Below are 13024 nucleotides of genomic sequence, written 5' to 3' on the forward strand. Positions count from 1 at the left end.
CACATTGTCTTGATTACTGTAGCCATACAAGTATAGTAAGTCTTGAAAGCAATTAGAGTTCCCTAACTTTGTTCACTTTCAAAATTGTTTTTGGCTACTCTAGATCTGTTGCATTTTATTTAAATTTTAATATCAGTTTGTCAATTCTACAGAAAGTTTTGTTTGGATTTAGACTGTGATTGCATTGATTTGTAGATCAAGTTTAGGAGAATGGAATTTCATCAATATTAAGTCTTTAGTGAGTCTAACAATTTATGGGCATGAAACATCTTTTTATATAGGTCTTCATTTCTCTTAGGAATATAATTTTTCATGTAGAGGTCTTGAACATATTTTATTAAATTTATCCTATGTATTTAATGATTTTTGATCCTACTGAGAATAGAATTGCTAATTTTATTTTCCACTTATTTCTTACTCAACATGATGGTAAGTTTCATGTGTATTCAATTTGGCAAAGCTATAATACGTAGTTATTCAATCAAACACTAATCCAGATGTTGCTGTGAAGGTATTTCATAGACTTAATTAATATCTATAATCGAGACATCATAAAAATGGCGGTGTGAGGTGAGCCTCTTGAAATTACCCCTGGGATTTACAAGAAACTGAACAACTATAACTCCACAAAGGACTCCCTGCACAGCAAACAGGCAAGACTAAGAGGCACACTACTGAAATCATCTAAAGGTGGGCAAATTGCACAAGCAGGGGAAGAGAAAAGGGAGAAGTGCAGAGATGGCACCACGTGGGCGCAGGAGGCAGACCTAGCTCAGTGCTCTGAGCTGGTTGCATTCTGGAACTACTGCAGCTATGGGATAGGGAAGAACTCAGACTGCTAGAGCTCTGCTTATGGTCCACAGGACTGAGGGAACAGCATATAACATGGCTGAACCCAACGCTCACGACAGAGACCACAGAACAAAGACTGAGGGAAGAAGGCTGAAAATGGTGGTTTAAGCCCTCACTGCCAAGCAGAGAATGGAAGCCTTAGGCACTGAGCATAGCTGCTCCCTCCCTATCCTTCCATTGCTCACCCGGCCCCCACCTGCTCAGTGCTAGAAGCGGAACAGTAGCAGTGTCAGATCAAAAGAACAGAATATTTGCAGTTCTGAGAACTGTGGTCCACAGACATGGACTCACAGGCCAACTAGTTCCAGAAAAGGGAAGGGAGCCATGGAAGCAGGACTGGCTGTGGTGGTGGTCAACGCCATTGCTCTGCGCCACCTCTTAAAACTCACCCCGCTCCTGTCCACACCTATCTGGGCGGATCCCTGCAGGAGTAAACAGAGCGGCTGAAACACATGGGCTCTGAACCTGGATACAGGAAGAGCTTTGGAACTTCAGAAGCTCTCCACAACCCCCACGGTGGTGGCTCCCTATGACCCAGGTGAACTGTTCTCAGAGGAGAAGCCCACCTTCCAGGTAATGCCCCCATTGTGTGAGAAGACGGAATAGTGCAGAGAAAACATAACACTACAGTGTGAGAGAGAATAACAGGCTTCAGTCAGAGAGAAAATAAAACATTCTACCAACACCTACAGGAAAACAAAAGAAAGACCTCTTTCTATCAACCTGTTGCAGAACCCCCTCTTATAGATGTCTAGGAAGAGAAATAATAAGTCATTAGTTGCCATGAATAACCAAGGTAACAAGATAGCTCAGAAAGAAAATGAAAAGTCTCCAGAAAATGAACTTAAAGACATGGAAACATGTGACAAATGATAGAGAATTCAAGATTTCAGTTCTTAAAAAACTCAATGATATGCAAGAAAAGACAGACAGGCAGTTTAATGAACTCAGAAACACAATCAAAGAACAAAATGAACATTTCACCAAAGAGATTGAAATTTTAAAAAAGAACCAAACAGAATTTCTGGAGAGTAAGAACTCAATAAAAGAAATGAAGAATGAAATAGCCCGCTTAAGTAGTAGAGTTGACCAGATGGAGGAAAGAATCAGTGACATCGAAGATAGAAATCTGGAAATGACACAGATAGAAGAAGAAAGAGACTTGAGACTTAAAAGAAATAAAAGAATTCTACAAGAACTTTCTGACTCCATCAGAAAGAGCAATAATGGGCATACCAGAAGGAGAAGAAAGAGAGAAGGGAATAGAGAATATAGTCAAACAAATATTCGATGAGAACTTCCCAATCTTGTGGAAAGAACTGGAATCTCGATTCCAAGAAGCAAATAGAACACCTAATTACTTCAACCCCAACAGGCATTCTCCAAGGCACACTGTATTGAAGGTGTCAAAAATTAATGACAAAGAAAGACTCCTCAAGGCAGCCAAGGAAAAGAAGACAGTAACCTACAAAGGAAAGCCCATTAGATTATCATCAGATTTTTCAGCAGAAACTCTACAAGCCAGGAGGGAGCGGAATCAAATATTCAAACTATTGAAAGACAGAAATTATGAGTGAAGAATAATATATCCAGCAACGATATGCTTTAGATATGAAGGAGGAATAAAGACCTTTCCAGACATACAGAAGCTAAGGGAATTTTCTAACACATGACCTGCATTACAAGAAATACTGAAGGAGGCTATTCGACCAGCATAAATAGGGATAATTTGTGGCAACCAAAAAATAAAAGGGTTGAGAGTAAGGCCTGAACCAGAATATGGGAATGGAGAAAGTAAGCGTGCTGAAGAAAATGGAATACTCTAAATATGAAATTTTCTTTTACATAAACTTAATGGTAACCACTCAAAAAGAGATCCAGAACTGAAATACATAGTGTAATAAAAAAAAGAAACAGAGGGAAAAATCGTAGAATACCACCACACAGAAATAATAGACAACAACAAAAAGACTAAGAAACAATGGAGACACAGTCTTACCAGAAAACCAAAGATGGAATGATAGGAAATCCTCACATATCAATAATCACCCTAAATGTAAATGGACTGAACTCACCAATAAAAAGGCACAGACTAGCAGATTGGATCGAAAAACTAAACCCAACCACATGCTGCCTTTAAGAGACACATCTCAGCTACAAGGACAAACATAGACTCAAAATGAAAAGGTAGAAATTGACACTCCAAGCAAATGGTATCCAGAGAAAATCAGGTGTGTCCATACTGATATCAGATGACACAGACTTCAGGATAAAAAAGGTAACAAGAGACAGAGATGGACATTTCATAATGATAAAGGGGACTATACAACAAGAAGACATAACAGACATCAATATTTATGTCCCCAATCAGGGAGCACCGAAATATACCAAGCAACTACTAACAGAACTAAAGGGAGAAATTGACCAAAACACAATTATAATAGGGGACCTAAATACATCATTGACAGCTATAGATAGATCATCCAAACAGAAAATAGATAAAGAAATAGCAGCCCTACATGATGCATTAGATGAAATGAACATAATTGACATTTATAGAGCACTTCATCCTAAAACATCAGACTATACATTTTTTTCTAGTGTACATGGAATATTCTCAAGGATAGACAATATACTGGGACATAAAACTAGCCTCAGCAAATTTAAAAAGATTGAAATCATACGAAACATATTCTCTGATCAACTGCAAAAAGAAAACAGGAAAAACCACAAATACATGGAGATTAAACAACATACTTTTAAAGAACGACCAGGTCAAAGAAGAAATTAGAGGAGAGATCAAAAGATACCTAGAAACAAATGAGAATGAAAATATATCCTACCAAAATTTTTGGGATGCAGCAAAAGCAGTTTTAAGAGGGAAATTTATATCATTACAGGCCTATCTCAAGAAACAAGAAAAATCCCAGATAAATAATCTCATGCTACACCTTAAAGAACTAGAAAAAGAAGAACAAATGCAACCCAAGGTCAGCAGAAGAAAGGAAATAATAAAAATCAGAGCAGAACTACATGAAATAGACAACAAAAAGACAATAGGAAAAACTAATGTGACAAAGAGCTGGTTCTTTGAAAAGATTAATAAAATTGAGAAACCCTTGGCTAGACTCACTAAGATAAAAAGAAAAAAGACACTAATAAACAAAATCAGAAATGAAAAAGGGGAACTTATCATGGATGCCACAGAAATACAAAGGATCATCCAAGAATACTATGAAGGACTATATGCCACCAAATTCAATAAAATAGAAGAAATGGACAAGTTCTTAGAAACATATAGCCTTCTTAGGCTGAATCATGAAGAACTGGAAAATCTATATAGACCGATCACCAGTAAGGAAATTGAATCAGTCATCTGAAACCTTCCCAAAAGCAAAACTCCAGGACCAGATAGATGGCTTCACTAGTGAATTCTACCAAACCTTCAAAGAGGATCTAATACCTGTCCTACTCTAATACCTTTCCTACCCAAACTCTTCCAAAAAATTGAAGAAAAGACAATATTCCCTAACTCATTTTATGAGGCCCACATTACTCTGATACCAAAACCTGGTAAGGACAACACAAAAAGAAAACTACAGACCAATATCTCTGATGAATACAAATGCAAAAATCCTAAACAAAACTCTAGCAAATCAAATGCAACGATGTATTAAAAAGATTATTCATCATGACCAAGTGGGGTTCATCCCAGGGCCATAAGGATGGTTCAATATATGCAAATCCATCAATGTGATACATCACATAAACAAAATAAAGAACAAAAATCATATGATTATATCAATTGATGCATAAAAAGCATTTGATAATATACAACATCCATTTATGATTAAAATACTTAATAAAATAGGTAAAGAAGGAAAATACCTTAACATAATAAAGGCCATATATGACAAACCCTCAGCGAATCTCATAATTAATGATGAAAAGCTGAAGCCCTTTGCTCTACATTCAGGAACATGACAGAGCTGTCCCCTATCACCTCTGCTTTTCAACATAGTGTTGGAAGTCCTCTCCAGAGCAATCAGGCAAGAGAAAGAAATAAAAGCATCCAAACTGGGAATGAAGAAGTTAAATTGTCACTCTTTGCAGATGACATGATGCTATATATAGAAAACCCTAAAGATTCCACCAAAAAGCTATTAGAAATAATAAATGAATACAGAAAAGTTGCTGGCTACAAAATCAAAATATAAAAGTCCATTGCATTCCTATATACTAAAAATGAAATGTCAGAAAAAGAAATAAAAAAACAATTCCTTTTACAATTGCAACAAAAAGAATAAAATACCCAGGAATAAATTTAACCAAGGATGTGAAAGACCTATATGCTGCAAAGGATAAGACATTTTTAAAAAAACTAAAGAAGACACAAAGAAATGAAAAGACATTCTGTGCTCATGGATTGGAAGATTCAACATAGTTAAAATGGCCATATTACCCAAAGCAATATACAGATTTAATGCAATCCCCATCAAAATCCCAATGGCATTTTTTAAAGAAATAGAACAAAAAAAATCATTGGATTTGTACAGAACCACAAAGACCCCAAATAGGCAAAGAATCCTAAGAAAAAAGAACAATGCTGGAGTTATCACACTCCCTGACTTTAGCCTGTATTACAGGGCAACAATAATCAAAACAGCATGGTATTGGCAGAAAAACAGACACATAGACCAATGGTGGAATAGAATTGAGAACCCAGAAATAAAATCACATAAATATGGACAGATAATTTTTGACAAAGAAGCAAAAAACATACAATGGAGAAAAGACAGCCTCTTCAATTAATGGTGCTGGGAGAATAGGAAACCCACGTGCAAAACAATTAAACTGGACTGCTATCTGTCACCATGAACCAAATTAATTTAAAATGGATCAAAAATCTAAGCATAAGATCTGAAACAAGTGCATAGAAGAAAACATAGGTACTAAACTTATGGATCTTGGGTTAAAAGAGCATTTTATGAATTTGACTCCAAAGCAAGGGAAGTAAAAGCTAAAATAAATGAATGGGACTATATCAAACTTAAAAGCTTCTGCACAGTAAAAGAAATCTTCGATAAAATAAAGAGGCAACCAACTGAATGGGAGAAGATTTTTGCAAACAACGCCTCTGAAAAGGAGCTAATATCCAAAATATACAAGGAACTCATACAACACAACAACACAAAAAAAAACAACAACAAGCAATCCAATTGAAAAATGAGCAGAGGACCTGAAGAGACATTTCTCCAAAGAGGACATACAAATGGCAAATAGACATATGAAAAAATGTTCAACATCACCAATCATCAGAGAAATGCAAATAAAAACCACAATGAGATATCACCTCACCCCAGTTAGAATGGCTATCATCAACAAGACAAATAGTAACAAGTGTTGGAGAGGCTGTGGAGAAAAAGCAACCCTCATACACTGTTGGTGGGAATGCAGACTGGTGCAGCCGTTATGGAAGGCAGTGTGGAGGTTCCTCAAAAAATTATGAGTAGAATTACCATATGACCCAGCAATCCCTTTCCTGGGTATCTACCCAAAAATTCTGAAAACACTTATCCGTAAAGACTTGTGTGCTCCAATGTTCATTGCAGCTTTATTTACGGTGGCCAAGACATAGAAACAACCAAAATGTCCTTCGATAGATGAATGGATAAAGAAGTTGTAGTATATATACACAATGGAATACTATTTGGCGATAAGAAAAGATGAAATAGTACCATTTGTGACAACATGGATGGATCTTGAGATTATAATGCTAAGCGAAATAAGTCAGACAGAAAAAGTGGAGAACCATATGATCTCACTGATATGTGATATATAAAACTGAAACCAACAAAAGAACAAGACAAACAAATAAAGGAACAAAAACGCACAGACATAGACAATAGTTTAGGGGTGACCAGAGGGTAAAGGGGGAGGGGTCTCTAGAAAAGGGTAAATGAAGTCTAATATATGGTGATGGAAAGAGAATTGACTCTGGGTGGTGAACACACAATGTGAGATATAGATAACATATTATAGAACCGTACACCTGAAATCTATGTAACTTTACTAACAATTGTCACCCCAATAAACTTGAATTAAAAAAAATCTATAATCAATTTACCTTAAGGAAAGATTTTCTTGATAATCTGGTTGGGCCTAATATAATACAATCAATTGAAAGGCCTGAAGAGCAGAACCGAGGTTTCCACGAGAAAGAAGAAATTTCACCTGTGGCATTCATCTTCAACTTCTGCCCAAGAATTTCCAGCCTACACTTCCCGACACCTTGCCCTATGGATTTCAGACTTCACCAGTCAGACCCTACAATTACATAAGCCAATTCTTCATAATAAATCTCGATATATATCCTCCTGGCTCTGTTTCTATGGTGGAACCCTGACTCTGACACACTTACTATATAGCAATAAAGATGGCATTTGAATATTGATTCACAAATTTACCATTTCTTCATTCGTTAGGTTGTTGCTCTTCTCGTCAAACAGGACACAAGTCTTTGGTAAAAGGAGTACTTTCAGGGGTATTTTAGAGGGTATAGTATGTGTTGTGTAGGACATGCTTGATAAATACTCTTTAGCACTCTTATATCTCAAAGTCTAAATTCTTTCCTATATATTATACCAAAGAATTTATGGCATCTCAAACTCTGTTTAGTGAGTATCACCACTGGGAGTCTACAGCTTTTTTTAAAATCACAGCAAGCAATTAGAACCACAGGCATCCCTGTTGAAATCAAGGGTTGAATTAAACTTCTGAGGACATGTGTCCTTTTTTGTTTATTTTATTTGTTCATTTATTTTGATCTTAAGATTCTGCATATGAGTGAGATCGTATGGCATTTGTCTTTCTTAATCTGACTTATTTCACGTAGCATAATACTCTCTAGGTCGATCTATATTGTTGTAAATGGCAAGATTTCATTATTTTTTATGCCAGAGTAATATTCCATTGTATATATGTACCACTTCCTCTTTATCTAATTGTCTATTGATGGGCAGTTTTGCTGCTTTGATATCTTTGCTATTGTAAATAGCACTGCAGTATGTCTATTTCCTTCTCCAGGGTAGGGAAGTTGTCAGTCATAATTTCTTCAAACAGGTTCTTGATTCCTTCCTCCCTCTCTTCTTCTGGTACTCCTATGATGCAAATGTTATTCCCCCTGATGTTGTCACAGAGGTCCTTTAGGCTATCTTCATTTAAAGATGGTTTTTTACTTTTTAATGTTCTGACTGGGTGTTTCCTACTACTTTGTCTTTTAAATTACTTATTTGATCCTTTGCTTCATCTAATATGCTGTTGATTCCTTCTAGTGTATTCTTCATTTCAGTTATTGTATTCTTTATTTCTGACTCGTTCTTGTTTATGTTTTATATGTCTTTTTTCATGCTTGCTATCTCTCTGTTGAAGTTATCACTAAGCTCTTTGAGCATCCCTATAATCACCGTTTTGAATTCTGCCTCTGGTTGTTTGCTTGCCTCCATTTTGTTTAGTTTTTTTCCTGGAAATTTTTCCCTTTCTTTCATTTGGGAAATATTTCTTTGTTTCCTCATTTTGTCTGTCCCTCTGTGATTGTTTTTATGTATTTTCAGTCAAGGGAGGGAAAGAGCAAATTCTTATTCTTGGTCTTCCTATAAAGAAGTTATATATGCATATACATTAATGATAATCTCTTTCCTTGTTCAGTATTTACTGAAAATATTTTCCGTGTTCAGTATTTATTGAAAATATTTTCCCCGTTCAATGATTATCTTCCACTCTTTAATTATGTTTCTTTTACATTTACAAAAGTTTTTTTAATCTGTCAGTTACATTTTTTTCTACCACAGATTTCTTCATAACTTAGAAAACACTCCCCTAAATAGAAATTTGATATTTGTTTTGATTTTCTTGTATTTCCTGACATTTGTGAGCTGAATGCCCAGTACTAATTATTAGATACACCACCATTCTTAATGATTTATAGTGTTTTATAATCCCATGTAATGTCTAAGCGAGAGCAAGGGCTTTTTTTCCTCTGAAGCTTCTAGTAAAATATACATCCTTCTGAATTAGATCATAGGACCTTTCTTGAAACAATCTCTGATAAGCAAATGAGAGTAGCTGATTGTCTTAAGCCAATCTTGGGCCACCATTCACCTGGGTGAAGTGAGCTTCCCTTGTAGCACACAGGACCTTTGTGGAAGAAGTGAACCAAGAAAACAAGGAGGAAATGAATGCTGGGTGACTCCAAAGAGTACACATCCATTGTACTCACTCTATCATTCTAGATGAACCTGAGAATTGCACTGACTTCTGTAGAAATTGTATTAATCCAGTAAATAATTTTGGAAGAATTAGCGTCTTTATAAACTTTATTCTTCCCATTCAGGAATGAGGGATATATCTCCATTTAATGTGTTATTCTTTATTGCTCATAAAAGTTTCATAGCATCTTTCACATGTATTTCCTAACAAAATTTTTGCCAGGTAGTTTTAGTATTGTTGTTATTGTGCAAACAAGTTCTAAAAATATTTTCAATTTGCTATGTATGAATATTGTCAATTTGTGTTTATTAAATAAAATAATTATTTATAAATAATATTATAAATCCTATTTATTAAAAATCCTGGCATTGTTGAATAACTTTTTACTTTCAGTTTTTGTTGGTATTGCCAAAAAAAAAAAAATCAGTATTCTGTGCTTTTATTTATAAAAAGTAAATATTTATTTTTTCATATATTTTTAAAATGGTACTACTCTCTAGAACAATATATAGCAGGTATCATAGTTTTGTTATTTATGTAATTATGCCAATGAAAAATTAAAAGTTTAATATGATTAGTTCTGTTATTTCACCATTAAATAAAAGTTTTTAATTGGCTGATACTCTTTATTATGTTCAAAATGCATTTTATCTTTTAATGAGCACTTAAAATAAGTACTTAAAAATAAGCCATGATTGTTCAATTAAAAGACATAACCTTTTAAATTTTATCTATTTGATCAATATTATATGAAGAGACTTCCTAATATGGAACAATCCTTTGAATCATTGCTTTAAACCTAAATATAGTCATTGTTATTACTCTCTAAATATTTATCTGTTGGATTTTTATTTTTAAAACTTTTAGAGGGATCACATGAAACCTCTATTGAGATTCTTCCTATATCCGGTAGAAACAAGAATAAGATTTTTAGTGACACATAGATCTTCTACAATATTGGCGTATATTACGGCTGTGACTTTTCTATCACTGAAATACTCATCTTGAAAATGCATATTTTCCACTTTCTAAAGTCATCTAATTTATTTAAAGAACCTAAACCTTTTATCTTCCAGAAAACTTTAAAATACTACACCAATTTTTATATTATGTTTATTTTTTATATCAGTTTTTGGCTATTATGTTGGTACAACATGCAGGAAATTAATTTTTTCCTCAAACCATGTAAGTATAGTCAATAAAAACTCCATTATCTACTTAAATAGAACAAATAAATAGGTGAGCTTTTGCTTTCCGCCTCCCTCCCCATCAATCCAGAGGAATTTCTCTGATACAATAAAGAGTATTTCCTTAGGAAAAGCTAAAATAGATGAAAGTGATATTAAGTTGCTAAGAGACTTACATCATTATTTTTTTCTTAAATTTTAAATTTATTATGGATTTATTTGAATTTCTTTTACACACTCCCATTTTCTTTTATTTCTCTCCCTCTCCCCTTCATCCCTCTGGAATAGTGAAAGTTTCTTGTGAAAGTAAAGTCCTGCAGTTTCAAATTTCCCATCTTTAAACTATATTAGGCAATTTATGGAGTCAGTTTTTGAAGCCAATTGCAATAGTACATTTAAGATTCTTGGATGAGGAAGCCCTTTATAAATAAGATTTTCCTGTTCAAATGTAGAATGGCTCCCTGCTCATATGAAGAGAAATTTAAGCTACTATGTTAAAGGATGTTCATTGTTTTTTCCCCCCACTGTTCAAGGTTTATTTGGTGTTTTACTTTGTATGACACTTGTATAGTTGGCTGCATTATTTATATGTAGACTTTTCTTTTTACATCATATGCCAATGTACACTACTCTGATACATATAGTACACAAAATAAGATCCTTTAGAACGGTTATACACAAGACATGCAATGTTGGGTTTTATACATTGGATCCCAGGATGTGATTGATTAGAGAAAAAAATAGTTGGACGAGTCACGTTGGTTAAAGGAACCAGAAGTTATATAACACAGTAAACACACATCTAGTTTGAAGGGCAACTGTAGTGTGTGCAACAATGTCAGTGGTGGTGCTGTTGAGGAAATGGAACTGTTTCACACTAAGCTGCTTAGGACCTCGCAAGGTAAGTACCACTCAGCACCAGGATATAGCTGCAGGGTTTTATGAACCATTCCTATTTCTAACTTGAGGAAATTGATGTTTTTCCCAGGCTGTCTCAATATTACTGCTTTAGTCATGGATCAGATAAAAAGAACAATATGCACAACCTCCAACTAAAATCCTATTGCGCCCTAAACAGTGAAGTGGTATGACATTAGAAGACTTTAAAACTGCAGCTCTTTTTGGATCCCCCAAAGTGGATCTGCACTCTTCTTCAATCAGGCCTCATCCTCAGGTGTCAGTCACCTTCACAACATCTGAGATTGTATTCTGTCCCAAGATACAAGGAACACTAAGGAAGACGTCACCTAAATCATGGTGGAAAATGCAAGAGTCTTCATTATACTTCATGCCAAATCTGCCACAAATAATTCAATGGCCCAGGATGTGCAGCCTTTCCGTTTGATTACCTCATAAGCACTGTCAATTACAGGTCTGTGAACTTCTTTCCATTCTTCCTTATCTGCATCAGTACCTAAATCAGCGCGCAGAGTCTTCAGGGAGACAGCAGCAACATTCACTCCACTCCATACAGGCACACTGGAGTCTCCATGCTCCCCAAGGACCCACCCATGACTGTTTAATAGGTGAACTCCCAGCCTTTTCCCCATTAGGTAACAGAACCCAGTGGAACCCAGATTGCAACCACTTTCAATAACACGGTTTTGGCGAAAGCCGTTTATCTTCCAAGTCACATAGGTCAAGATATCCACTGAATTGGAAACAATAAGCGATTTGCAATTGGGGCTGTATTTTACAACATGAGAAATGATGAATTTAAAGATGTTCACGTTATGCTGGACCAAATTAAAACAGCTTTCTCCCTCTTGTTGACTTGCCCAAGCTGTGATAATAACCAGCTTGGAGTTTGCAATCACATTATAGTCTTTGCCAGAGACAATCTTTGGTGTTCTAAGGACAAGACTGCCATGTTGGAGATCCGTCATCTCTCCCTTTAATTTGTCTTCCACAGACATCAGCAAGAGCAAGTTCATCTCCAAGTCCTTCATTAAGATACTGATGGCACAGACCAAGCGAACAGCACCAACCCCAACGACTGCAATCTTATTCTGGGGGCTCTGTGCTTCCTTAAGAAGATTCACAACCAGATGATCCTTGAGAACTGCCATACTAGACTTAGAACCAAAATGAATAGGGAGTGCACGGCAGGCAGGTGGGCTCCGGTGGTGCCCGGCATTGGATACTGATTTGGTGGCAGCTGCTCCGGTACTTGGAGCCCTGCAAGGAGGGTCCTTAAATGGCAAGGATGTTCATTCTTAAGGCACTTATATCTCTAAATTCTGCTTTAAATCCCTTTCCGAGTATATAAAGCCAGTATAATTTTTCCAATATTTTTTGTTATATTTGTATCAATACCTTTTAGTGACTTTATCACTAAATTGACATTTTTTAAGTTTTACTGAAGAATTTTTAAAGTGTAATTCTCTTAGTGTTTCAAAAGAATAACATAGACCTGGCTACATTTACTATTCACTAGGGTTTTTGTTTTTGTTTTTTCATTTTTTTTTTTAATTTATTGGGGTGACAATTGTTAGTGAAATTACATAGATTTCAGGTGTACAATTCTGTATTACATCATCTATAAATCCCCTTGTGTGTTCACCACCCAGAGTCAGTTCTCCTTCCATCACCATATATTTGATCCCCCTTACCCTCATCTCCCACCCCCCACCCCCCTTACCCTCTGGTAACCACTAAACTATTGTCTGTGTCTATGAGTTTTTGTTTCTCATTTTAAACATGGTCTTGAAGAATTT

At 35.5% G+C, this 13024-nt stretch overlaps 1 protein-coding gene across 1 annotated transcript; it reads right to left on the reverse strand.

Annotated features, from left to right (window-relative positions):
- Positions 1-11315: 11315 nt before the first annotated feature.
- Positions 11316-12376, reverse strand: LOC117025198 (L-lactate dehydrogenase A chain-like). Its single transcript, XM_033111005.1, has 2 exons — positions 11690-12376; positions 11316-11453 (listed from the first exon to the last, which is right to left on the reverse strand). Exons 1-2 carry the CDS (start codon positions 12374-12376, stop codon positions 11316-11318), a joined length of 825 nt encoding a protein of 274 aa, XP_032966896.1.
- Positions 12377-13024: the final 648 nt, after the last annotated feature.

This window comes from Rhinolophus ferrumequinum, chromosome 7 (genome assembly GCF_004115265.2).
Source record: "Rhinolophus ferrumequinum isolate MPI-CBG mRhiFer1 chromosome 7, mRhiFer1_v1.p, whole genome shotgun sequence".
Taxonomy (NCBI): Eukaryota; Metazoa; Chordata; class Mammalia; order Chiroptera; family Rhinolophidae; genus Rhinolophus; species Rhinolophus ferrumequinum.

What these genes read in the sequence shown, in the direction of transcription:
- LOC117025198 (XM_033111005.1), bottom strand. Translation starts at nt 12,376, where the DNA reads ATGGCAGTTCTCAAGGATCATCTGGTTGTGAATCTTCTTAAGGAAGCA. An exon ending in ATAAGGAAGAATGGAAAGAA is followed by an intron (nt 11,454 to 11,689) that starts GTTCACAGACCT and finishes ATTGAAGAAGAG; the next exon opens with TGCAGATCCACTTTGGGGGA.